Source organism: Ctenopharyngodon idella, chromosome 6 (genome assembly GCF_019924925.1).
Source record: "Ctenopharyngodon idella isolate HZGC_01 chromosome 6, HZGC01, whole genome shotgun sequence".
Classification (NCBI taxonomy): domain Eukaryota; kingdom Metazoa; phylum Chordata; class Actinopteri; order Cypriniformes; family Xenocyprididae; genus Ctenopharyngodon; species Ctenopharyngodon idella.
The window spans coordinates 25229410-25253751 of record NC_067225.1 but is presented as its reverse complement, the minus strand read 5'-3'; the positions used below and the strand labels follow the sequence as shown (position 1 = coordinate 25253751).

General features: G+C 36.5%; 1 protein-coding gene across 16 annotated transcripts in view; it reads right to left on the bottom strand.

The window, feature by feature from the left end:
- Nucleotides 1-24342, bottom strand: part of cadpsb (Ca2+-dependent activator protein for secretion b) — an 85579-nt gene that overhangs the window by 9785 nt on the left and 51452 nt on the right. Inside the window, exons 12-24 of one of the 16 annotated variants that reach the window (XM_051896492.1) lie at nt 16664-16800; nt 15397-15584; nt 14937-15041; nt 13496-13597; nt 12721-12784; nt 12367-12490; nt 10057-10125; nt 9219-9251; nt 7032-7138; nt 6494-6523; nt 3029-3185; nt 2372-2513; nt 1211-1372 (exon numbers count right to left, since the gene is read on the bottom strand). In XM_051896492.1, the coding sequence (XP_051752452.1) occupies nt 1211-1372; nt 2372-2513; nt 3029-3185; nt 6494-6523; nt 7032-7138; nt 9219-9251; nt 10057-10125; nt 12367-12490; nt 12721-12784; nt 13496-13597; nt 14937-15041; nt 15397-15584; nt 16664-16800 (1420 nt within the window). The remainder of the gene's footprint in view (nt 1-1210; nt 1373-2371; nt 2514-3028; nt 3186-6493; nt 6524-7031; nt 7139-9218; nt 9252-10056; nt 10126-12366; nt 12491-12720; nt 12785-13495; nt 13598-14936; nt 15042-15396; nt 15585-16663; nt 16801-24342) is intronic. The other 15 variants (XM_051896502.1, XM_051896493.1, XM_051896494.1 and 12 more) reach the window with 15 other exon arrangements.

Below are 24342 nucleotides of genomic sequence, written 5' to 3'. Positions count from 1 at the left end.
TCTCTCACCACCCATGCCCACCAAAACTAAAGGAGCTCCCAAGATCAAAACACACCATGCAGTCGACTCTGAGGACGCTGCCATCCTGAGTAGAAAGATGTGTCGTAAGGGCCAGGGAAGAGTTAAAACATAAGAGTGAATCATGCTGCTATTTTGGAATTGGTTAGGTTCAAGAAATGTAGAGTATGAAGTGAGCTCGAAATTTTAATTTCCTTATTAAAATGGGTATGATTTGGTGATCAACTGTAAATGTGATGCCGTTCTAGTGTATTTGTTGAAAAAGAAGCCCACTCTGATGTTTGAACTCTTTGGGTGTTAGTTTCTACTGCCCTGGATGCCAGCTACACTGAAGTAACGCCTACTTCAGAGCATCAGCTACCAACGCAGTGACAGAGCTACGACCAGGCAGGGAGTTCCACCAACCCACACCCACTGGTACCTTCCACACAAAACAAAACCCGATGTCTTTTAACTTTTTAGAACACCTTTTTGTCTCAGCTATTCTCGAGGAACATTGAAATTCTGGTAATTCTACCAGTAGTTCTGAATAAAGAATCAACATCAATCACTTGCTAAAAGAGAATAAAATAGTAGCTAAATATTGACTACAATGACACTTTTTCTAATAGCCTAACTGAATACTAAGAGGAGGAATGAGAGGGATAACTAAACTTAAAGACCCCATGATATCAAAAAGAACTGTATTCCATAATGAGTTGTTTACTTACAGTTTTAGTCAAAAATAAATAGCTGTCAGTCAATGTGTCTTAGCTTTAAGGCCATCTATAGTACTTGCTATATTGTATGGAATGTATAGAATTGTATTTGAATAAGAAACATCGGCTTGACTGTAGGTTTGGGTTGCAATCCAGATCTCACCACCACAGACTAACCTCAATGGCATGCACATTGAGGAAAATGAAGAGCTTTTCAGTTCTCATTTCAAATAACAAAATCACATAAGCCTGTCAGGAACCCTTTGCAGGCTACTTGACATGAGAATGATTCTAGAGACAAGTCATCTTGACTTGTAGTTATCTTATACACAGCCATGGTCTGAACGTCATTTAACTATTGTCAAATTTAGCAAATATCTTGCAGTGCAATAATGCTTATATGGCGATAAGTTAACTAACCCCACTCAAAACATTTTCATGCCAAGAAGACTTTTAAATGCATCAGATCTCAGGTAAATGCATTGAATACACACTCAGAGTCATAAATAGCAGCCATCCAGGACGGAGTGGAAAAGCTAGGCATTTGTGGAAGGTTAACAGATAGTCCTGCTACTGGCACGGGAAGATTTGGTACTTTGGGAATTTGGAGGTTCACATTTGGTAGATTCACATTGGGCAGATTACTTGTTAAACTCCTGCAGAAACAGACAAAAAAAGAAACAAAAAAATTCCATAACAGTGGCAGTGTGGAATGCTGCAAATAAGCAATGTAAGACATACAGTACAAAAATAGAAACTGAGAAATGGAAAAGACCATCTTTACACATAAAGAGCAGACACATAAAAACTGGTCATTAAATGTATGGAGGGAATCTATAGCACATTTAAACAGAAGACCTGAGTAGAAAGAAACATGTGGTCAATAATATAGACAACAGCACACTTATATAAAAAGGAAGTAAAAGCTGAATTTTTCCACAGCAAGAACGAACAGCAGCTTGAAATATTATAGGACGATGGTGGGGTTTTTACACATACAAACAGACAGCAAACAAATGAGGGAAACCATACTGACATATTTCTCAAGGGGCATCAGCTTAACTGACAGAAGAGTATTGTGTTAGGCTGGGAATATTTGAGTAGGCTGTATCTTTTCTAAAGATAGCAGGTCATCTAAATTTTGTTATCTGTTCACTGGGATCTGGTTCAAAATCATTAAAATCAACATGCAAACCAAAATCAAGCATGACAGAACGATTGATTAGGACATAAAAAGCATTTTTTTAAGCACACAATATGAGGGTTAGTTCACAAAAAAAAAAGATGGAAACCGGCAAGACACTGACTGAAGATTATTCTGATAGATTGTGGATTTGGTGAACTTCCTCTGATGTTCAGCAGCTTTCTCATGTAAGGCATGGTTAAGGAGGTCACTCTCTTTAGAAAAATGAATTATAATGGTTCCAATTGTGTAAACAAACTGGTGTTAGACTTTACCTGAGAAATCTAACTGGATACTGAACGGTTTCATTCAATTAACTGCATAGATTTTGCAGAGAACAATATCCGTCAAAGGATGAGGATATGCCTGCACCTGCTATCTCATGTATATTTGATTTTTTTGGTGATGTTTTTGTCCTGAAAGGCCCTGGCTCCCGGTCACTGCACACATTGTTGAGAAAGTGGTGTCTTACTTTACAGGTTCCCATGACTCCCGCTCAAATCCCCTGTGAATGGACTGAGCGATGGAGGACTCCATAAGATCCACATATCGCACCACAAGAGGGGCGTACAGGTCCTGCAGATGTTTGTGAAACTTTCCATTACACAGGTGATCTGTAAAAACAGGAGAAAATACCAAGTTATGACAATTTTGAAAAGAACATACCCAACTTTTACATTATAATAGCCAATTTAACCAGAATTATAATACTTTTACTTTCAGATCTCTTAACCAATGGCGCTTTTCCACTGTGTGGTACGACTAGGCTCGCTTTGCTTTTCTACTCCAGTTAGTACCACTCCAAAGTGCGTGGGATTATAGACTGATTGTTATAGTTGTGCCGCCTCTACTGCCATGGATCCGCTCCTCGGCTACCAACGAGAGGAACGTCTGCACCTCGTCATGCAAACAAATTATAATGCTGCTAGCGGGTTTGGTGTCTCGTGTCGCAAATCCAATGATGCTTTAAGTAACAATTCTCTTTGACCAATCAGTGATCTGCAGTGTTTGCTTGTCACGTTTTTTAGGTTCGGTATGCCTCGCTTGGAACCTCAACCTCGGTGGTACTATTTAAGCGAGCCGCACCATGCAGCGGAAAAGCACCACAAGTGATGGCAGAAGTGCTTACAGTCGGCACGGAGGAAATCATTTAGAAGTTGAAAGAGTGGGAAACTGTCCCAGCTCTCAGGAGACTGGATCTCAAGAGCAGCATCCATATCGACACCGTAGAGCGACAGGAAGTTCTCAGCGTGTTCCACCATCAGGTCTGACCACCATGCAAAGGCCTTGATAGTTCAGGAAAGGAAGAAAAAATGGAAAAAGAAGCAGAGAATTAGAAATCATAAGTGTATAAGATAAGCTCAGGCAAGAAAAAGACTGTAAACTGGTTAAGAGTCCGCCATATGAAATTTCACACATTCACTTTGTAAATCATTTTTAATGGCCCTTCATTTGAGCCATAAGAGCTTCATATTTTGCTTTAGTGTTCGAGGTCATAATGTTAATTAAATAGATAAGGCATTCAAGTAACCAGTTTACAAGGGTAAAGGGTTGAGGTAAAAAGTTTAGCATTATGGACTTTGAAACTGGACTTACATTAAACCATTTGTAAATTTGCAACACAGAAAATTCTACTATATATCTTTAAAACGAAGTCTAAACATCGTGAAAAACATTTCACCATAAGAAGAAATGTATGAATATTCCATAAAAAGCTGCATATCTCAAGAATTCTGAGGCCCTCTGAATTAAACATGTTAATCAAAATAAGAGAAACTCCTTTAATAAGAGGGCCTGTCATTCAAATCTAAATAATGGCAATACACCATAAATCTTGTGTTGCAAATGTTCGTATATTTGTGACCAGAGGTCATTCAAGTTTTCCTATATCAGGTCAATTCCCAGTGGAGTCAAGATGCCAGAGGAGGTGCAGTTCTCATGCAAGTGAGGTAGAAATCCCTGCATGCTTTTGCCCTCCAAATGGAAGATGTAGTTCAACCGTTCACATCACTGCATCCCTACCGTCGGGATGGGGATGTGTCTTGCGATCATGCAACATTGCCGTCCCTGATACGCCAAAGACTGCAAGCAAGCAGCAGGCTTCTTTACTTGGCAAAGTAATATGGTTTGACGAATATTTCTTCTTTAATCTCTTAAAGTGACCATAAATTTTGGGCCTGTAGTGAGGTATTGAGCAGGAGTTTCTTGGATCAATCAGGCTTACTTGCAGTCTTGGCATAAAACGCTTTTCTTCTAATTAAAACAACCGACCAGTGATAAACCCATTCAGGGATCTGATCAGCCTTTTTAAGAGGCTTAATCCTTCCCTTTGGTTGCATGCTACGTCCTTTTTTACCCCTCTAAACCCACAGCTTCAAAGAGCCCCGAAACATTTCCCCCAAATCCGCTCTGCTACAAAGGGATAGCAAGCTCTAACACCAGACTTACCATAGCACTTACCTGCATGCTTCATAATTAACTCTTGAAAAAGCTACTTGGGTCATAACATTAGCATTTAATATAGCATTTGCTAGTATAGCAGGGCAATGCATATGGCTGAGCTTAACCAGACAGACGATTAAAAAAGTGGGGAAAAGAGCGATAAGAGACACCAAATCCAAGCAACTCATGAATCCTTCCCCAAGGCCCTTCTTGCTAATCTGGGAGCGCTGGGTAGGTGTTAACATTAACATACTGATTGAACCTAAAAAAAAAAAAAAAAAACTTTACTGTAAATTAAAATCAGCAAGAGTGGTCCTGGGAAGAGGGCTATGTTATGACATTGGTTTGGTCATTTCGTGGGGTTGTTAAGTCCAAATTAGAGGTCTTCACGGATCCACTTCAATCAGAAAACTCAACGTCCGACCCAAGACCTGAGCAGGTTTGGGTCTAAAACTTTGGAGAGTGCCTTGGACACGGGTAACGTCTGATAGTAGTAGTCTCTGGTCTTGAGTAATTTTCAATAAATGTGCTTTTTCAGTATGGACCAGAGAAGAACCTAATTTGTTTAAAAAATTGCCAACTTTCCATTATTTGTTTCATTCGTTTAACAAATTTTCATTCCTCACCCAAGTGGAAAACTTTGTACTGTTGCCAGATATCAATTACACAAAACTATCTAAATGCAGTTGATAAAGTAAATCAAATTAACAAAAATTAAACCATAACTGTATATTTTCATACACAGAAAACATATTCTCCCACATTTTGGATATAAGTATAGTCTACATTATCTGGCAACATGGCTTAACAATGTAACTAACATAAACAGATCGGAGAATGAATTTCATCTACATAAAGTTGGAAGATGGTAATATTTTTAAATCTACACCTGTCGTGGTGTTTCTTATTTGTTGTCTCTGATTTTTACCTGTGTCAAACCAGGTTGAAAAAGTAAGTACTTGCCACTGGCATGCAGAGCTGCGGGCATGTGTAGACGTTGCTGCCTATTACATTCGGTTCTAAGTTGGGTTTGACAGGAAATTGTCATCAGGTCGCGTCGAACTCTGATTTTTCTCGATTTCATCAGGTCTGTTTCGGTCAGGTTTTCCTTTTTAAAAAATGAATTTATGCACATCGGGTTCAGAAAAGAATTGATTTGGGTCGGGTACAGATCTTAGGACCTGAGAAGACCTCTAGTTCAAGTACACTAGCAGAAGGGAACACGTCTAATTGGGAAAGGTTAGGGTGGCACAACTAGTGTGGCAGGTGGGTAAACATTCCCCCCTGGAAGCAAAGGAATCATTGAGCATTGACCTCGCCAGTGGGGGACGCAAGCCTTTCAAGAAGTTTGAAGGGAGACTTGACAGGCACAATGCTGAGGAATTGAGACAAACCCACGTCGGACGCGGCAATACATTCCCTCACGTTGTGAGGAATGGGACATTACAGGGGAAGGGAATCCTTCATAGCTCATGCACAAGCCAGTAAGGGGCTTTTTTCATTGCATTCATTTTAACCACATACCTCTTTTCCCTGCAACAACACCATGGAGTGAATGGTGAGGAAAAACATGAACATGTAGAGAGTGATGTATGTGCAAAGTGTTGATTATAAACAATTTTTTTCCAAAACTTTTGGATAAAAAAAAGTCACATTTGCGAGATTTAAAGTCACGTTGTGAATTATAAAGTCACAATAATGAGAAACAAAGTCGCAATGGTGAGATTTAAAGTCACAATTGGGAGATATTTTTACTTTAAGGTTGAAATGAGCTTCATATAGTTATATAGTATGATGCCACCAGTTGGGCAGCAATGAAGTTCTAGCATTGTAGTTTCACAAATGTTAACAGTATGATTTACAGATGGTTCTATCATAATGTCTTTAAGATAAAGTGCTTAAACTCAAATATTTTGCTCATTTGTGCATTTTGATCAGTGTGTGTGGGGGGAGATATTTCATTTCCCAGAAATCCAAAAAAGAGACCAAAGCTAAACACTTTATGTCAATTCCATCATGTTCTTTAAGCATCGCCTTGCCCCATCCACCCAGACATAACAGAAAAGCCCTTAACTGCGTGAATCGACATGCTTGAGGGAAAAGGTACACTATGTGATGACAACTTAAGAAAAAAAGAAACATGATACTGTACCGATTGGTCTCCTGTACTTGTGACCGCAGCCTGTTAAGCATATTCAGAAAGATAGAGTAAATCTATAAATCTCAGGAAGACCATGGATTTACTAATACTTTAAATTGCATCTCGGATAATGCCAATTATGCATTTGTTCTTAGAGTAGTAACTGTTGAAACAGGTCAATTATTATCATTACGGCTGAAACACGTACTTGGCTCACTGTTTATAATGCATCTTCAGTTTTCCTTAGATTTTTTTCATAGGCATTCCAAAGGAATCTATCTAACATTCAGAACACAGAAACAATCTGTATTCTGAGGCTTTCTTTAGAGTATAGATCCAGGGAAAGTGGTTTAGAGACCTGGATCTCACGGGAGAGTGAACTCTTGCTGTTTCACTAATTTACACTAATACAAATTGCACTGTGCAAACTGCACAGCTGCCTTTTTTGAAACAGAGGAGCCACTGGTCCTTTTAAATCAACCCTATTTTATTCCAGATAAAGAAAAAAGAGAGTGAATGTAAGGGAAAGAGAAAGTGAGTCCAGACTCACCTCTGCGTGGTGGTCCTGGTTCTGATGTAGAACCTCAATGACTAACTCCGCCAGGCGGATGACATGCTCCAGTTTTTTAGCAGGCGTAGCTAGGTTAGCTACATTCTCTGGAGCAGAATGGTGGGGAGAAGAGGGACAATTAATATTACAGTGGTTGATTAATATATTTATTCTATGACTCTGTGATGTCATGAGCACTACAATGCAGTCTGAAGAAGCTAAGGTCATAAATACCTAACTGAGCATGCAGAAATGACAACACTGTTGATGACACTCATAACACTTCAAGAAAAGATGCCTAACTGATGTCAGAGACACTAGAATGCTCCTCTAAATCAGTTATTTGTAATCTTTGAGGCAAAAAAAAAAAAGCTTTCAACTAAATTGGGGTTCAAAAGTCTTGAGACCACAAGCGGTTCTTTTTTGCATTTTTCTGATTTAATATACATTTCATCATTACAAATGATATCAACATAGCAAAAACATCTGACCCTTAAATTTCTACAAAACTGGAACAGAAGAAATAATTTTTGCCATGTTTATTTCACATCATAACATTTCCTAAACCCTAAAACTTTAATTCCAGGTTTGAATTCTAGATATTTAATGTGGACACAGACTTTTATACCCCACTGCATATACATTTAATACTAATACTGTATTTTTATCTATCTCGGTATATTACTATTAATTAGTAGGACATTTCATTTAAGGCCAACATATGAGAGAAAGAGCAGATCGGATTGTCAGACATATGCAAGACTTTGATGAAATGAGGACATCAGGACACACAATAGTGTTTCTGATTTTAACATATAATCAACTTTTGTCTGAACAAGATGAAATGAATAAGACAGAAAACCAAAAGAAGAAAAAAAAGCTAAAGAAATAAAGTAAAATACCGACCAACTCAGCAATGCTGAGGTCTCCACTGAAGGAGAAAAAAAAATCTTTAATTTATTGACTGAAATGCTACTTCAGTCTTGAAGGACATTACTTATTTATCATTTTGTCTGACTCTTTAATCTTGGTGTCTAGAGTGTGAAATGTTCACTTTTATGCCATTGATTTATCAGTCTGTTAAATTTGTGGGTTATTAATGGGGTTGTGGGGAACTATACTGAAATTTACTACACTCTGAACCATTAATATCTGATAGAAGCTCATTCTAACTCTTCCTAAGGCCATGATGTCATCAACACAACATGATAAAGTAATGACAATGGATCTAATGATAATCTATGATTATCATTATCCAAATTTCATACTTTATCTAATTTCAATGTGTCCAAAATGTCAAATTTCTAAAACCAGGACTGGGAATTAAAGATGCGAAATATCTCTTAAATGGATGGTGATTTAGAAAAGTGGTCCTCAACTGGTGGGTTGTGGTTCTGATAGGAAAAAACACAGCTAAATGCAACAAACTGGCTTTCCATTTTGTTGTTGATGCCAAATGTATTGCGTCCAATCAAACTCTACGACACTTTAGAAGAAACTTAATTTGTTATTGGATCGAATCTAGCCAAATTAGACCAAGTATTTCGCATAATTTTAACCTCAAAACTAAAAAGTCAAATAAAAACTTATTTTTTAAGTTTGAAGATCATATATTTTGGAGTAATATTAATAAAATTCTATTTTTTGTTTTACTTTCACATGAAAAACTGTTTGATACTTTAGATTTACCACTTGGTGTCCAATTAAACATCTAAATCCTGAAGCAAAACCAGTTGAGAACCACTTATTTAGAAAATCCATTGATGTCAAGATTCAGATATACTTCAGTTATCTTATTCCCAGTGCTTTAGTGAGAAACATTTGCAAATCATTCTCTACTCACATTTTAACACATTGAAAAAACTGCCACTAAATATTTGTGAAAGATAGTATTACTTCTTGTAAGTCTGCATAATGTAACACCATTAGGCAGACTGTGCGGTGCTAAAAGGCTCAGCTTCAATTTCTAAAGTCACAATGTAACACAAAATAAGTTTTCACCCAAATTTTGTGCATATATTTATAGAAGAATACTATCTTCACAAAAAAAGAAGTGCACAAGGGAGGACCTTGTGTCATGGTGTATACAGGACTTTCAGACTAAAAAAGTCATCTCTGTAATCGTGTCATGTGCATATGCCAGGATGTGTTGAAGGGGACAGGGGATGACGTCAAACATAGCTTCACCTGGATCCTTCTGATCCTTTAGAGTTTTCTCAACTTGAGAGAGAGAGAGAGAAAGAGAAAAGAGAGTCAGAGCAACATAAAGAGAGGGAGAAACAAGGGAGAGAGAGAAGGGAGAACTGGAGGGAAAAAGAATTATTCCTCAAGGTGGCATGTTTTAGCCCAAAGTCACTGCAGAATCCCTGGTAATTTCACTCTTGGTCGCTCTCCAATGAATTAATATGTATTGGATATAGAATAATAAAAAAAAAACAATGGCAAATAAACACACATGTAGAAATTTACCTGGAACGACAAGAACAAAAACTCATAGCAAAGTAGCAACTGAACAACATACTGAACAAAGAGACAATAGCCATTGTTCGGTTGCGTGACAAATTGAACACAGCTGTAGTAATCACGAACAAGACAAACTTGTGATGTTGGAACACATAAGTTATAGCTCGTACACGTGTACTAACTCCTGCTCTCCCGGTAGCTCAGTCACCTGTTGATGTGTCTGGAACCCCCCAGTGAAACCACCTACCACACCACAGTAACGATATACACTCAGACAAAGTAAAATAGCGAGCAAAGTAAAAATGCATTCAAGTCACAAACAGGAGCTTCAACCAAAAATGAACAAGAGGAAGCAGAACGAATGCATCAGTCATGTCGTATTACAAACAGATGGAACATCGCTGCCAAAGAAATTGGAATCGGAACATTACGTATCGTTCTCTACTCAGTGTCTGTCATCTGTATGAAAATGGCAAAACAGAAAACTTCAGAGAAGGATGCGAAATGGAGGGTTGAGTTGATGAAAGAGGTAAATAATGAGGGGTGAGGAGTTGTTACTCACGGATGGTTAAATCCATCACTTGTGTTGCCAAGGAGTAGACAGGATGATCATACATTTCCCTCTTTTTTCCTGAAGAAAAAGAGGATTGCGGCATGCAAGAGTTTGGGGTCAGAGGAAAGGGGGTCAAGGGTTGGATATGGTGAAGGGATGTCTTGTGTTAAGGGAAGTTCTCATAAAGACAAATAAAATCAGTTTTTGGAAAGGATTAGATAATACAACATGATTTAATGGTTAAAACCCTTAAACCACAATCACCTTTAAATTCTCATTAAGAGATACTAAAAATGAAGTATAAAGTGGAAGTGGAAAACTTTTAAAGGTGCACAACTGTTCAGACGTTTGGGGTAAGAAAGGTTTATTTTTTTTGGGAAGAAATTAATACTTTTATTTAGCAAGGACGCTTTAAATAGATCAAGTGTGACAGTAAAGACTTTTGTATCATTACAAAAAATTCTATTTCAAATAAATGCTGTTCTTTTGAAACATCACAAGTGTTTTTAACAAATCAGCATATTAGAATGATTTTTGAAGGAACATGTGACACTGAAGACACTCAAAAATGAAAATTCTGTCACTGTTTACTCCTCCTCCTCGAGTTGTTCCAAACCTATATAAATTTCTTTGTTATGCTGTACACAAAGGACAATATTTGGAAGAATGTTTGTAATCAAGCCCCCCCCCCCCCCCAACTCATTTTTGAGTAAACTATCCCTTTAAAACAAATGCACCATTAATGACCATAAGAGACTTCCTTCAAAAGCATTTAAAAATCTTACCGACCCCAAACATTTGAACAGTAGTGTATTGTTCACCCAAAATCAAAACTCTGTCACTTGAAACACATATTTTTCTTTCTTCCATGGATTTCAAATTCTGACTGATTTTATGCTACTTTTATTGTGTTTTTGTGCTTTTCAAAACCTTTTCAGAGACGCCAGCCACTTTTGTTGTATGGAAAAGGGCAGCAGACAGTGAGCGAAATATCTCATATGTGTTCCATTAAAGAAAAGAAAACCATGTGCATTTCAAATGACATGAGGGGGAGTAATTGATGACAGAATCATATTTGGGTGAGCTATTCTTTTAAGGAAATTGTGTCACTTAATTTCATCAGGGAACAAGCAGTCATGGCCCATTAGAGAGGCACACTTGTAAACAGATACTGTGTTCTAAAAGATTGTCAGCCATTTGTGCCATTTGTATCATTGGTTTGTCACCTTGTTCGAAATAAGCGACAGAACCAATGATTTGAGCATTCATTCAGAGAGATGATTTAAAAATATCTTCAAACATCTAAACACAAACATCCTCCTCAAAACCAGCCCACAATGCCTTCTACTCCTGTACAAGCATAAACCCATCCTTATTGCCCATCTTTTGCTTCTTTTTAATCCTCTTTCACGCTTGTTGCCCAGCCTGGCATTGTTTCATGGACGCTTCCCTCCTCATCTCATCGCTCTTTCCCTCAACCTGTTTTCCTCTAATGGGCTCTTCCACCCTTCAAGCGCTCCTTCCCTCATACTTAATTTATTTCACCGCAAGATTCGTCCTCATTCCTGCATTCCTTTCTGTTCACTGACTCATTTTCCTTGTTCCTTTTCCTCCTCTGTAACCATTTCTCTACCCTGATGTCGTTTATCATCCTGATATGAGCCATAATAATAGAAAAGAGAATGTGTGGAGAGCATCTGAAAAATGTCCAATATCCAATCTTCTATGTTATTGCAACACATAGGAAATGGTCAGAAGCTCTTCTTTGTGTGGATTTGAATGCATTTTTACACACAAGTCCACAAAAGGAGAATGGACAAGAAGACATTTAAACTTTTCTTGAAAACAGAGAAAGAAACAAAAGCAGTAATTGACCTTAGAATAAACAAGTATATTATTTCAAACAAGACAGATGCTGCGTAATTCAAGAATGTGCTGTGGTGTAAAATAAAATAAAACAAAATAAAATAGCAGGCATTTCATTATGTAATTTTTTGGGGGGGAAATTGTAAAAATTAAAAAATCCCATGTATGTGCTTAACTGCAAACCATCAAAATACATCTATAATTTAAACAAAAGCTTAATTACCCAAACCTAAATTTCTTTTCCTTTCACAAACTGAAAGTAGAAGACCAGATGATTTACTCAAAGCACATTATTCAAATATGGACCACAGTTTATGCTTTAAATTGATTAAAATGAATGGAAACGGAGTAAAAAAAGTTGAAAAAAGTACAAAAGTTCCCTGCTGGTTCAAATCATATGGTTAAGTGCTTTAAAATCATAACGCTGTGAAAGAAGAGGGTAATGCTAGTCACCTTCTACTCTGGCGTAGTCAGTGATGCGCTGGTAGTTAATTTGAGCTGCTTGCTCTAAGCATTTACGAATGACAGCCTTGACTTCCTCCTGCGGCACTGGGGTCACGATGTCCTTCATAAGCACCTGTGAAAAAACACAAATCCAAATTTTTTTATCTTGTGAGTGACATAAATGTTGTTGTCCTGGTATGAATGAGTCATACTTTTTAAAACTTTTTTTTTTTAATTTGAAATAATGATGCATGGCAGAACAAGTAAACAGAGGCAGGCGGTACTGAACAAAATACCATCAATTGCTTCTCTTTTCCTTCTACTGCTGCTACTCTGAATCAATATAAGCAATGTTGTCATTACCCTCTCCAGCAAAGACAGAGTGGCTTTCAATGCTCCCTCAGGGCGACCAAACGGAAAGCAATACCTACAACAACAAAAATTGCATTGTGTCTGTAGAAAATCCTATACACTTATATTTTTGGATGCAATGTTGAGAAAAAACAGAACGGTGTACATCAGCGGTTCTTAACTGGTGGGCCGAGAACCAAAAATGGGTTATGGAAGCAAGGGAAAAAAACACAATGCTAAATGTGAATAATACAGTGCAACTCTTTAAAGAATATGCTTCCCATATCTTTTGTGGCTGACGTCAAATGCTGAAAACCACAAACAAATCTGTACAAGGTAAAAAACGCACTGAGAAAAATGAAACCACATGCAAGTGTCTTGTTTGATTTGCACAGGCTATAATTTGAGCTCTGTTGCTGAAATCACATTGATACGTTTATGCTCTTAATGCACTTCTCATATTCAGCCTAATACAATATTTGGCCCAGCATTTGTTCTATGCATTAAGCGAATAAATCACCTCTGCTGTTGTTTTTGTGTTTACAAAATTGTCAATTTCCCTACTCGGCCTAATAATTTGCATATTGTTGGGCCTATCCAGTCCATGGTGATATAATTTTTAATGTATGATTTTAAAGGACATTTTTGTCTACTAAAATTTGAATGAGATGTTGGATTGCACTCGATGTTCTTGAAACAAACCAAGAGAACCACTGATGTACGCAGTCTTCCTGCTATAGTACAGGTCGTGAAATGTTCAATAAAGGCCTTACGTCTACATACTCACCTAAAGTTCGTGATCTGATTCTCCAGAAGGACACGTAATCGTTCTTTGATTTCCTCAAAGCGTTCTTTTTCTTCCACCGTTACTGTTCCAAGACCATCAGGCCTATTTTACAAGCAAAACATGCCATTATTTGCAAATTGATTAGGAAGAAAGATCAATTTTGAGCCAAGACTAAAGTAATACAAATCAAAAGAAAGTCTTGAACTGATTTATTATTACAACTAATTATGATACTACATAATTGCTTTATAAAGCCCTGTATATTTTCTGTGAAAGCTAATCAAAGCACATTAACATTTCAGTATGCAGTATATCACACTTGTAACAATAAAATACAGGCCTGGCACACTGAGCCCAGAAAGAACATCTAACCAGAAGCAATGTCTGGCTTTCTTAAATCTAATACACTGGCTCTAAATGTATTTGTACCCAGCAGATGGGACCCTGTTGTGATACTCTTGGGGGACATTGTTTCCAATCCATTTTTTTTTTTTTAAATTTACAGCTATTGATGTCACAAAACTCCACTTGGGCACCATATTGCATTAAAATATATTTAATACACACCCAGCTGCAGCACAATAATAAATATACTTTCAACAAGTCAGTGGGAAGAGAAACCTAAACTATACATTCTGTATAAGTACATACAGTTTTTTAAGGCATGAATTCAATGAAATCAAAATTGATCCTAAATATTTACTTAATGCAGGATCTTGGTCTTATTGTGAAGAGAAATGTCACATTATGCAATATCATGATGACTTTAAAGGAATAGTTCACCCAAAAAATGATGACTACGGTGGTTCAACCTTAATGTTATGAAGCGATAAGAATACTTTTTGTGCACCAAAAAAAAAAAATAACGACTTTATTCAACAACATCTAGTGATGGGCGATTTCTATGAAGCTTCATGAAGTAGTGTTTTGAAATCGCCCATCACTAGATATTGTTGAATAAAGTTGTTATTTTGTTTTTTTGGCGCACAAAAAGTATTCTTATCGCTTCATAACATTAAGGTTGAACCACTGTACTCACATGAACTGTTTTAAATATGTCTTTAGTTGCTTTCTGGGCATATGAAAGTGTTAATTATCTTGCTGGCAAAGCAGGCCTCACTGAGCCATCGAATTTTATCAAAAATATCTTAATTTGTGTTCTGAAGATGAACGAAGGTCTTACGGGTGTGGAACGACATGAGGGTGAGCAATTAATGACAGAATTTTCATTTTTGGGCGAACTAACCCTTTAATGCCTCATGTTCCACTAAGACTTATAAGGATGAGATTCAAAAAATATTTTGGGGTGCACTGCAGTATACATTTAAGATATCCTAAGCTGTTTAAACAATTTCACTCTGTGTGAGATACATTTGCTGCTATTGCACAATGTAAAATATGATGCTGTTGATATGAATATATCCTTGATAAGCCCTCTTACCTTATGCTTTCAAGGGCCAGCTGTGTTTTACATTTCCTCTTTTTTTTAGACTCCTTTTTCCCTCCTGACTTTGAGCCAGCCCCCTGTAACTCAGACCCCCTCTGACTATCAGGAACATGTAATGAATGAGCAACACAATGAGATTTGGAAATTAAAATAACAAAAAAAGGAGGATGGAAAGTGTAGTGACTGAAAGAATACTGCTGAGGTTTGGAAAGTGGAAAAGAAATGAAAAATGATTGAGAACAAAAGACACAACAAATCAAACAAAATTTGGCAAAATTATAAAGAACATTCACAGGGGAAAATATAATAAATGCTAAAGCAAAAGTACAAAAATATGCTGATGACTTGCAAAGAGCCCTTAGTTCTGCACTCTCGTTCACCCTGCTTCCATGATTGTATCTCTCCCAGCATCTAAAATCCCAGTAACGCAGTATATCTTTATGCAAGCTTGTACCTGTTGCCGTGAACATGGGAGGCACAAAACGCGAAGCTATAGTGCAACAGCGTCGGGTCAATCATGTGCCCAGCATCCGCCCTCTCCAGTAGGTCGCCAAGATAACACAGATGTCTATGGCATCCTCTCACCCCATTCCGAGCACAGTACTCATCCAGAACAAACACCTGACCTGGGCTAAACCATCCCTAAAAAAAAAGGAAAGACAGTTTTAATTTTTTTCTTGCATGTCATGTGCGGGGCTCCGTAGAAACTCCGCATAAACACTACCGTATAACAGTTTATGGTAATATTTTTTTAATGTTTTTGAAAAGCGATCACCAAGGCTGCATTTATTCAAAAATACAGTAAAAATAGTAATATTGTGCAATAATAAATGTTTAATGTATTTTAAAATGGAATTTATTCCTGTGATTTTCAGTCATTACTCCAGTCTTCAGTGTCACATGATCCTTCAGAAATCATTCTAATATGTTAAATTTAGGGATGCACCAATACCACTTTTTCCAGAATGATACTTTTATTTTTAGCACTTGACATTACAGAGTACTGAGCCTGTATATTCATTGTGTTTTTAATTTTTAAAAATATTGGGCAGAGAAACCAAAAGAATATGAATCAAATTAGTTGGCTTAGCAAATAGATATTTCCTTCAGTTATTTTTCATGCCTAATTATGCCTGTTAAAATGTATTGGAGCTACTGTTACTTTCACTTTTCATATTATTGCTCTATCATATTTTATCTTTAATTTAATAGCACAGTAAATATTTAGAGCTGCTCCAGCAGGGCTCATCCAGTCAAGAGCAGTGAGTGATTTTCTCTTTGTCTTTTGTTGTTAGATTAACATTGAGGACAAAGACAGCAGTAGGTTTATTAGGCTGCTGTCACTTTAAGAGCTGCAGGTAACCAACATACTGTTACACACGCATTTTCTTTTTCAACTGTTTACGTTCACTTAAGACATAACCGATTATGTTTCACAAGGATATTTGCCTATAGAGGCATTTAGACATAATTTTGTGGGAATTTGTCTGTTCAAGCACTCTCTCTTTCTCTCTTTACCGTCAGTTAACGTTAGTAATATGCTCCTCGTTTTACTCTCTATGCTACTGCCATATCTGACCGAACTACAAACTTTCTAGGGATGTCTGTGAAAAAGGGATGTGTGCTCGACAAATTGATTTGGTGCTCAAGAAACATTTCTTTTTATTATCACTGCTGAAAACAGCATTTAAGTCAGCAGAAAAAAAAAAGTCACCACTTACCAGACATGCAAAGTTGTCATTTAGCCTGTGGTCCAACGTGAGCCTCTGCACCATCTCGAACAATGAGGCATGATCAAAGCTACATGGGTTAGCTGAGATAAACTCATCCATGCCGTGCTTCTGTGCTCTGTCAGCATCTATTCCAGCCATTCATGGGAGAGGAAGGGAGAGGGGGTGGGTTCAAGGAAGAGGAAATTAGCAAACAGCAAGGAGAATGAATTGTTCTCCTCTCACCACAAAAAAACTAAACACCTAGAATGAGCCCTTTATGGCAAATCAAGGACATTGAGCTTTCACATTGTCAACTTGCAGCAAAAGTCAAGCAGAGTTCAATCGGACCTAGCAAATGTGGAACTGAGTGATAACCCTCAGCTCACATTCATTCTGGACGTGCATGCATGAGCTGATCAGGGCGTGGTCTCTTCCTGTTCTCTCAATCAAAAGCTTTGGAACGTAAAAGCCACCGATGGCTTTGAGGAAGTGGCGCAATTCCAAATGTAGTTTCTTTAACATGAATACAATAGATTCTGCCATTCGCAATTGATTAATGTCACTCGTTTTAAGAAAGAAGATGGATTGTGTGCTTGTAAAAGTACAAATGCCAAAAAAGAAATTAGGGGTGATATGTTTCATTTTTGATATATTATAATTAACTAACCTGGTATTTTCTAATGTGATTTAATAGTGCAACAGCAACAACTAAGTCTACAAAAGTACTCAAAAGTTATCTCTAAGATAATATTTAAAGACCCCATGAAATGGCCTGACAAGCACAATTTACTTTTTCATTCTAGAGAACCATTTGATTAGATAAAAATATGTACGGTACAGCATGAGTCATGAATATTTTTGCTCTGTTTTCCTTTAAAAGAATTAATACTGTTACAAGTTTTTTTTTTTTTGTCTAAATATTTACTAGCATATACACTACCGTTCAAAAGTCTGGGGGTTTAATGTTTTCTAAAAGAAGTCTCTTATGCTCAACAAGGGTACATTTATTTGATCAAAAAAACAGTTAAAACAGTAATTTAAAAAAGTTTCCTAATTTAATATATTTTAAAATGTAATTTATTCCTGTGATGCAAAGCTGAATTGTCAGTCTTCAGCCTCACATGATCCTTTAGAAATCATTCTAATGTGCTGATTTGCTACTCAAGAAACACTTATTATTATTATTATTATTATTATTATTGAAAACAGTTGTGCTGCTTAATATTTTTTATTTCATGGGTTCTTTAATATGCTTAATGTTATAGGTTAAATGTAACCAAAATCAGCTATATAGTCTATGTAGTAGTGTTGTCAAAAGTACCGACTTCGGTATCAAGTCGGTACTGAAATTTTAAAAATGTGAAGATACCAGCATTTCCCTAGCATTTTGAGCACTGTTGAGTGGATTCTTAAACACCTCTGATTGACCACTGTGTTCACACGCTCAACAGACATGTCTGTGATTCGCTACAATGATCAGCGCTTCAAAAACATGATGTAATTAGACGCAAGAATGTTTGACGTTTTTCACTGAGCAGTTAAACAGATACACACAGGAGCGTTTGATATCTGTTGAGCGCATGAACACAATGGCCAATCAGAGGTGTTTAAGAATCCACTCAACAGCGCTCAGAATGCTAGAGGGAAATGCTGTTATCGTCACATTTTGAACATTTCAGTACCGACTTGGTACCGAAGTACTTTTGACAAAACTACTATGTAGTTTATGTAGTTCTATGCACATGCTTGAGAAAGTAGTAGAAGAAACGTTAAGTTATACTTTAATATATAACTTTTATTCGGTACTAGAAACAGAATGATAGAATCTAAATCTGTGCAGTGATGAGGTGCTCTAATGAGAGAAAATGTGAGGAAAGAATGTGCATCGTGCTACACCAATGATTAAGGCATGTGTCTAGATAACAACTATAATCAAACACCTTTTTTATGAATACATATGGCTAAAAATAAAGTGCAAAAACAAATAAATACTATCTGGATCTGCTTAATTAGAGGAACTTGTATCAAGTTCTGTTATCCTTTAGCCAAGTAAACATTGCTACAATTATAAAGACGTAGACTAAACTAAAAGAGAGGACAAAAAAGAAAGAATAGAGGCACAGGAAAAGACACGGGATTGTAGGAATGAAGAACTCAGTAAGGAAATGAGCTAGGATAGACAACGGACAAACTGAGAAAAAATAAACATCAGAATGAATGGCAAAGAAGCCTTATAATTGAGCAACTCAGAATAAAGAAATGAGAAAAAGGAAGTGTAAAACTGCATAACAGATTATGTGAGCTATATGAACCGTGGAACTGAAGGGAAGAAATAAGAAAAGGTGTCCTAATTACAGGGTAAACCTATGGGATTAAAGGATGTGCCTAATTCATTTGCATTTTTACATTTCATAATTATACATTAATTAAAATAATGTACTTCCACATTCCACAGTTTTGAATCGGCTTATGCACAAACCACTGTGCTGCATTCAAATAAGACTAGGACTTATGGGGATACTAATAAGCTAGGAACCATTTCCTACCCTGGTATTAATATTATTTTACTACTATAAAATAACTCCTAATGCTTTTTTAATGGTTACATAGGTATGATATTTCATTGAAAATGGATGTCTTTTACATGCAGGAACACAGTGAGACACTCCACTGCGCTTTCCAATGTCATGCAAGAAAAAAAAACTGCAGTAACATTTTCCGCTTGCCTATCTATTAGCATTCCGTATTTTTCTCTTAGCATTTGCAAGTTGACAATACTGGAGAAATTTTCAGTGTATTCATAAGGTTTGCTGAGCACACTGACAAGCAAGCCACTTCAGTGGCATGCCAACAGGCTAGCATTACTGTTCTAGTGCAGATACACGGCTTTAGCAGGAAGCCAACAAAGGCTAAAAAGTAATTAATTCATTCTCTGTAAAAGAATGGAGAATAATCAAAAAGGAAGAAAATGAACTTGTCTTTCCATCAGCATCTGAATGGATAACATGACATCAAAATGCTCACCTACTCAAGCAGTATAAGGGCAAACACACACAGGTGCAAATAATGAACTATATCTTTGCTAAGTTCTACATTGGGTTTAGGGACTACTTCAAAGAGGCCCATTTCCTCCGGACGAAAGATAATTAGGAGTATTTCTTGGTGAGGAGGGACGGCAGTGCCTGCTCCTTCACATTGGCATTCAGAATACTCCACTTACATATTTGCCAACTCTTGTGAAGCTCAAATTCAAAAATAAAGAAATCAGTTGAAAGGCAACTGAACCCTCGAGAGTAAAGTCCAAGTAGTCAAAAAAATGTACAGTGCTTCACTGCTGCTGTTACTGTAGACAGAATTGATTGTCAAACTTGACTTAGTCAGTCAATCCAAACACATTCATTGTCATTTAGGTGACAAAATAAACTCTGAATTGTCTCATAAGTTTAGCAATCACATTTTTAGAATGAAATGCCACCAAATCCTTTAGTTTATGTAACCAATAGAACAAGTCAAACCCCATCTTTTACTTTACTCTGAGGGGTCTTGTGATGCTAGTGATGTTTATGTAGAGAAGGCAATTATGCAAATAAATCATAAACCATATTAACTTAGCTAAATAATAAGCACTATTATTTACATGCAACCTAAACTGGCAAGAATAATGAAAGTTTGTAGTTTTAACCATCATCAAAAAAAGTTCAACGGAAAAGTAAAATAATCTACTTAGGTCTAAAGCATGAGGAGTGAGATTTGAAAGGAGGAGAAAAAGAACGAGAGAAAAAGGATAAAGAGAGCACGTTGCATAGGTCAGATAATGGTTTTAGGATTATCTGACTGGTGCTAGCTAACAGGTTAGCACTTACCCTTGAGTCCAGCTAGAAGACAGCAGGGTAAGAAGGGACAAACCAGAATAACATAAAGACTAGCAACAAGGCTGAAGGAAAAAGCAGACACGAAAACCCTGACTCCACTACAGCTGCAGGACTAAAGAAGGGTACAAGCAAAGCATGAACGAAGAAAAAACACAACGTAAAATACAACGACCTGTACCGACATGATAGTGCAGTTTGAACTGGTGGGAGGTCAGATCGAGTAGTGAAAGAAAGAAAGAAAGAAAGAAAGAAAGAAAGAAAGAAAGAAAGAAGACTATATTTCGGTGTATTATGTTGTGCTCTGCTGCAGCTGATTTTGACAGGATTCTCACTGGATTGCCAAACACTGATACAATCTAAATCAGACTCAACTAGATCACTGGAACATTTACTAATACTGTACTGGCAAATACACTTACCTTCAGACATATATTTGAATGCTGGTCAAATGTGTATTTGATGCCAGTATCAGCTTCTAAAATGATTCTATGAAGGTACTGAATCCGGTAAAAACAAATGAGCATATAAATTGCTTGCAGAATAAATCCAGTCACCATTTAAAAGTTAACATTTTAAAGTATGAAAAAAATTCAGACTGTCAGCCTACCCTGAAATGTCATTGCTTTCAAAAGTACAAAAACATCGCTAACACTTTACAATAAAGTATATGCTGAAATATTCATTAAAAATAAAATCAACAATACATTTTAAGCATGTATTTATCTACATGTAAAAAGGGTTAGTTCACCCAAAAATGAAATTTCTGTCATTAAGTACACACCCTCATGTCGTCCCAAACCTGTAAGACCTTTGTTTGTCTTCGGAACACAAATTAATATATTTTTGATGAAATCTGAGGGTTTCTGATCCACACATAGGCAGCAACGACATTGTACCTTTTGAGGTCCAGAAAGGTACTAAAGACATTGTTAAACCCGGCGACATGACTACAGTGGTTCAACCTTAATGTTATGAAGCGACGAGAATACATTTTGTGCTCAAAAACAGAACAAAAATAATGACTTTATTCAACAAATTCCTCTGTCCCCTGTCATACTGCTACTCTATTTTTGTTGCAGAGCTTCATTGTTTATTAGGGCTGCAACAACTATTCGATAAAATTGATAATAATCGATAATGAAAATCATTGACAACGATTCTCGTTTAGTCAGGTCTGTCTACCGTGCACTGAAAACTTCTTCCAGTCACGTCAAATTACAGCACCGAATAACGCATTTCTATTGGCAAAAATGCATCTAAAAATCTTGAAGGACACAGATTGAGCAGCTGCAGGAAAGGTACGTGATCCAAGCTGCCCAAAACATGAGAATTCTTTATTTTAAGCTTTAAGCTAATTCATTAGCGTAATGGCTTGCCCTGTCAGGCGCTTTGGCAAATGCATGTGCGTCCACTGTGCAAAACGTTCATACTACGGCTATATCCTTATCTGTAAATATTACAAATTCACACAATATAATTATTGATGTTATCCATGAATTTTCGATTTTACTGTTTTACAAGAAAGGCAGGAAAAAAAAGTAAAGCACTTTATAGTTGTCTTTTTCTTTTTAAGATGCCCAATTACAGTCAATAACAGAGACTGTTATTGTTTTTTGGATATTATATGTGAAAAATGACTTTTTAGTTGTTTCAGTATTTGCCTAATAAATGGCAATAACATTTTTAGTTTTAAACAAGTTTTTGATAAATTCCTAAAATATTTGTGTTCTCTCTTTATTATGACAGATAGTCTAATAAATTAAACACTGTATGTTTTCATAGCATTCAATTGGCACATTTGTTTGTACATTGGGCAGGATGTGCAATAGTGTGTTTTTTGTCAATAAAAAAAAAAAAAAAAAAAAAGGATTTTTATCCGATTAATCGAAAAAATAATCGGCCAACTAATCGATTATCAAAATAATCGTTAGTTGCATCCCTAGTGTTTACGTCTGAATGGCGGCTCAGTATTGGCCGGCTCTGGTCACGTGAGCAGCACGACGCATGTGTGTGATGCTGATGCTGACCACCAGTCACGTCGCCGGTTTTAACAATGTCTTTAGTACCTTTCTGGACCTCAAAAGGTGCAATGTCGCTGCTGCCTACGTGTGGATCAGATACCCTTGGATTTCATCAAAAATATCTTAATTTGTATTCCGAAAAAAAGACTAAAGAAAGTCTTACGGGTTTGGGACGACATGAGGGTGAGTACTTAATGACAGAAATTTCATTTTTGGGTGAACTAACCCTTTAATGTTTATCTCTACATACACATACATTTTAAGTAACAGTTGTATGAATTAACAATAGTCAGGTATAATGAATGAACATGAAATAATAATGAACAACTGTGTATTTAAATTAACATTAACATAGATTAATGACCATGATAACTAAAGCATTAAGTAAAGTGAATCTTATTGTAAAGTGTTACCAAAACTCCCCGTGGGTATCCATTTCCCTTTTAATATTACCTTAAATCATTGCATGTTATTATGATACATGTACTCTGTATTCAATCAGAGTAATTGATGTATATTCTATATACATATGAAAAAATCTGTTGTTAGAACCTTCATAGTATTCTAGAATCTGTGAAAACCTTCTGCAGCAAAGGAATGTTTGCTCGTGGGTGTGTGTACAGCATGTTATATTCCACTACTCTGTGCCATTCAAGACCACCTGGGGTGTGTTAAGGTGGAGGGTGAAACATTTACACAGTGTAATAATGTTTCAGAGGGGAGAGGGTCTGTCTTATAGTGAGAAAATTGAATGGCATCTGAACTTGTGAGGGAATCATCTGACCACAAGAAACATTCACAAACAGGACAAATAAATCAATGGAAAAACAACACAGAACCTCTACCTTTAGATTTTGTATGAGGTTAAAACATGAGCTATATTTTATTGAACTTATTTTAACAGTGTATAAATTCTGTTAAGAGACATTTTGTGATATAAGACATTGCTATGGACAGATGCTGAAGTAGGTGCACACCAAAAGACAAGGTTCTGAATAGCAGGATCTATTATTATTTAGATGCTTCAAAGTGACTTGATATTAGTGTAAAGTACTATTTTTTTTATATAATTTAAACAGGTGTTTCAATTACTGATGAGAATATTTGTGGCAGAATCTTATTTGCCATTTAAGTCTTAAAGGCACAGTACACCCAAAAATGAAAATTCTGTCATTATTTACTGATTCTCATGTCATTCCAAACTCCTAGAACTTTCTTTCTTCTGTGGGACACAAAAGGACAAAATATGAAAACTGTTTTGCCTGCAAATAAACAGGGTTCAAGTTTAATTTCCAAATCTTCTGAAGCCATATAATAGCTTTGTGTGAGAAACAGACAAAAATGTATGTGTTCTGCAGAAGAAAGAGTTTTAAACAACATGAGGGTGAGTAAAAGATGTCATAATTTTCATTTTTGGGTATCTTTATAGAAAAAATTGACCAATTTAAATTATTTTAACTATTTTAAATTTGCTGAAAATTCTTACACGCGGTTGTTAAAGCTAATCAGGATTGCGTACGGGCAGAAACGAAGACATGGACATTGAAATAAACACATTGCTCCACTATACACACTTCTCTTACCTTTTCCTGCTACTTGTGCAGTGTGCTGAGAGTGCAAGGTGACATCACTATGACATCATGAGTTACTAACTCAACCTGACAACAACCTGAATTCATTTATTAATAACTATCTGCTTTGTGACATGTTGTCATGAGAACAATGTCACTGTAAGTAAGTGGTTGAGGGCCTAAATAACAGAACGTCACCGGTTTATAAAGATGGAGATTAACAA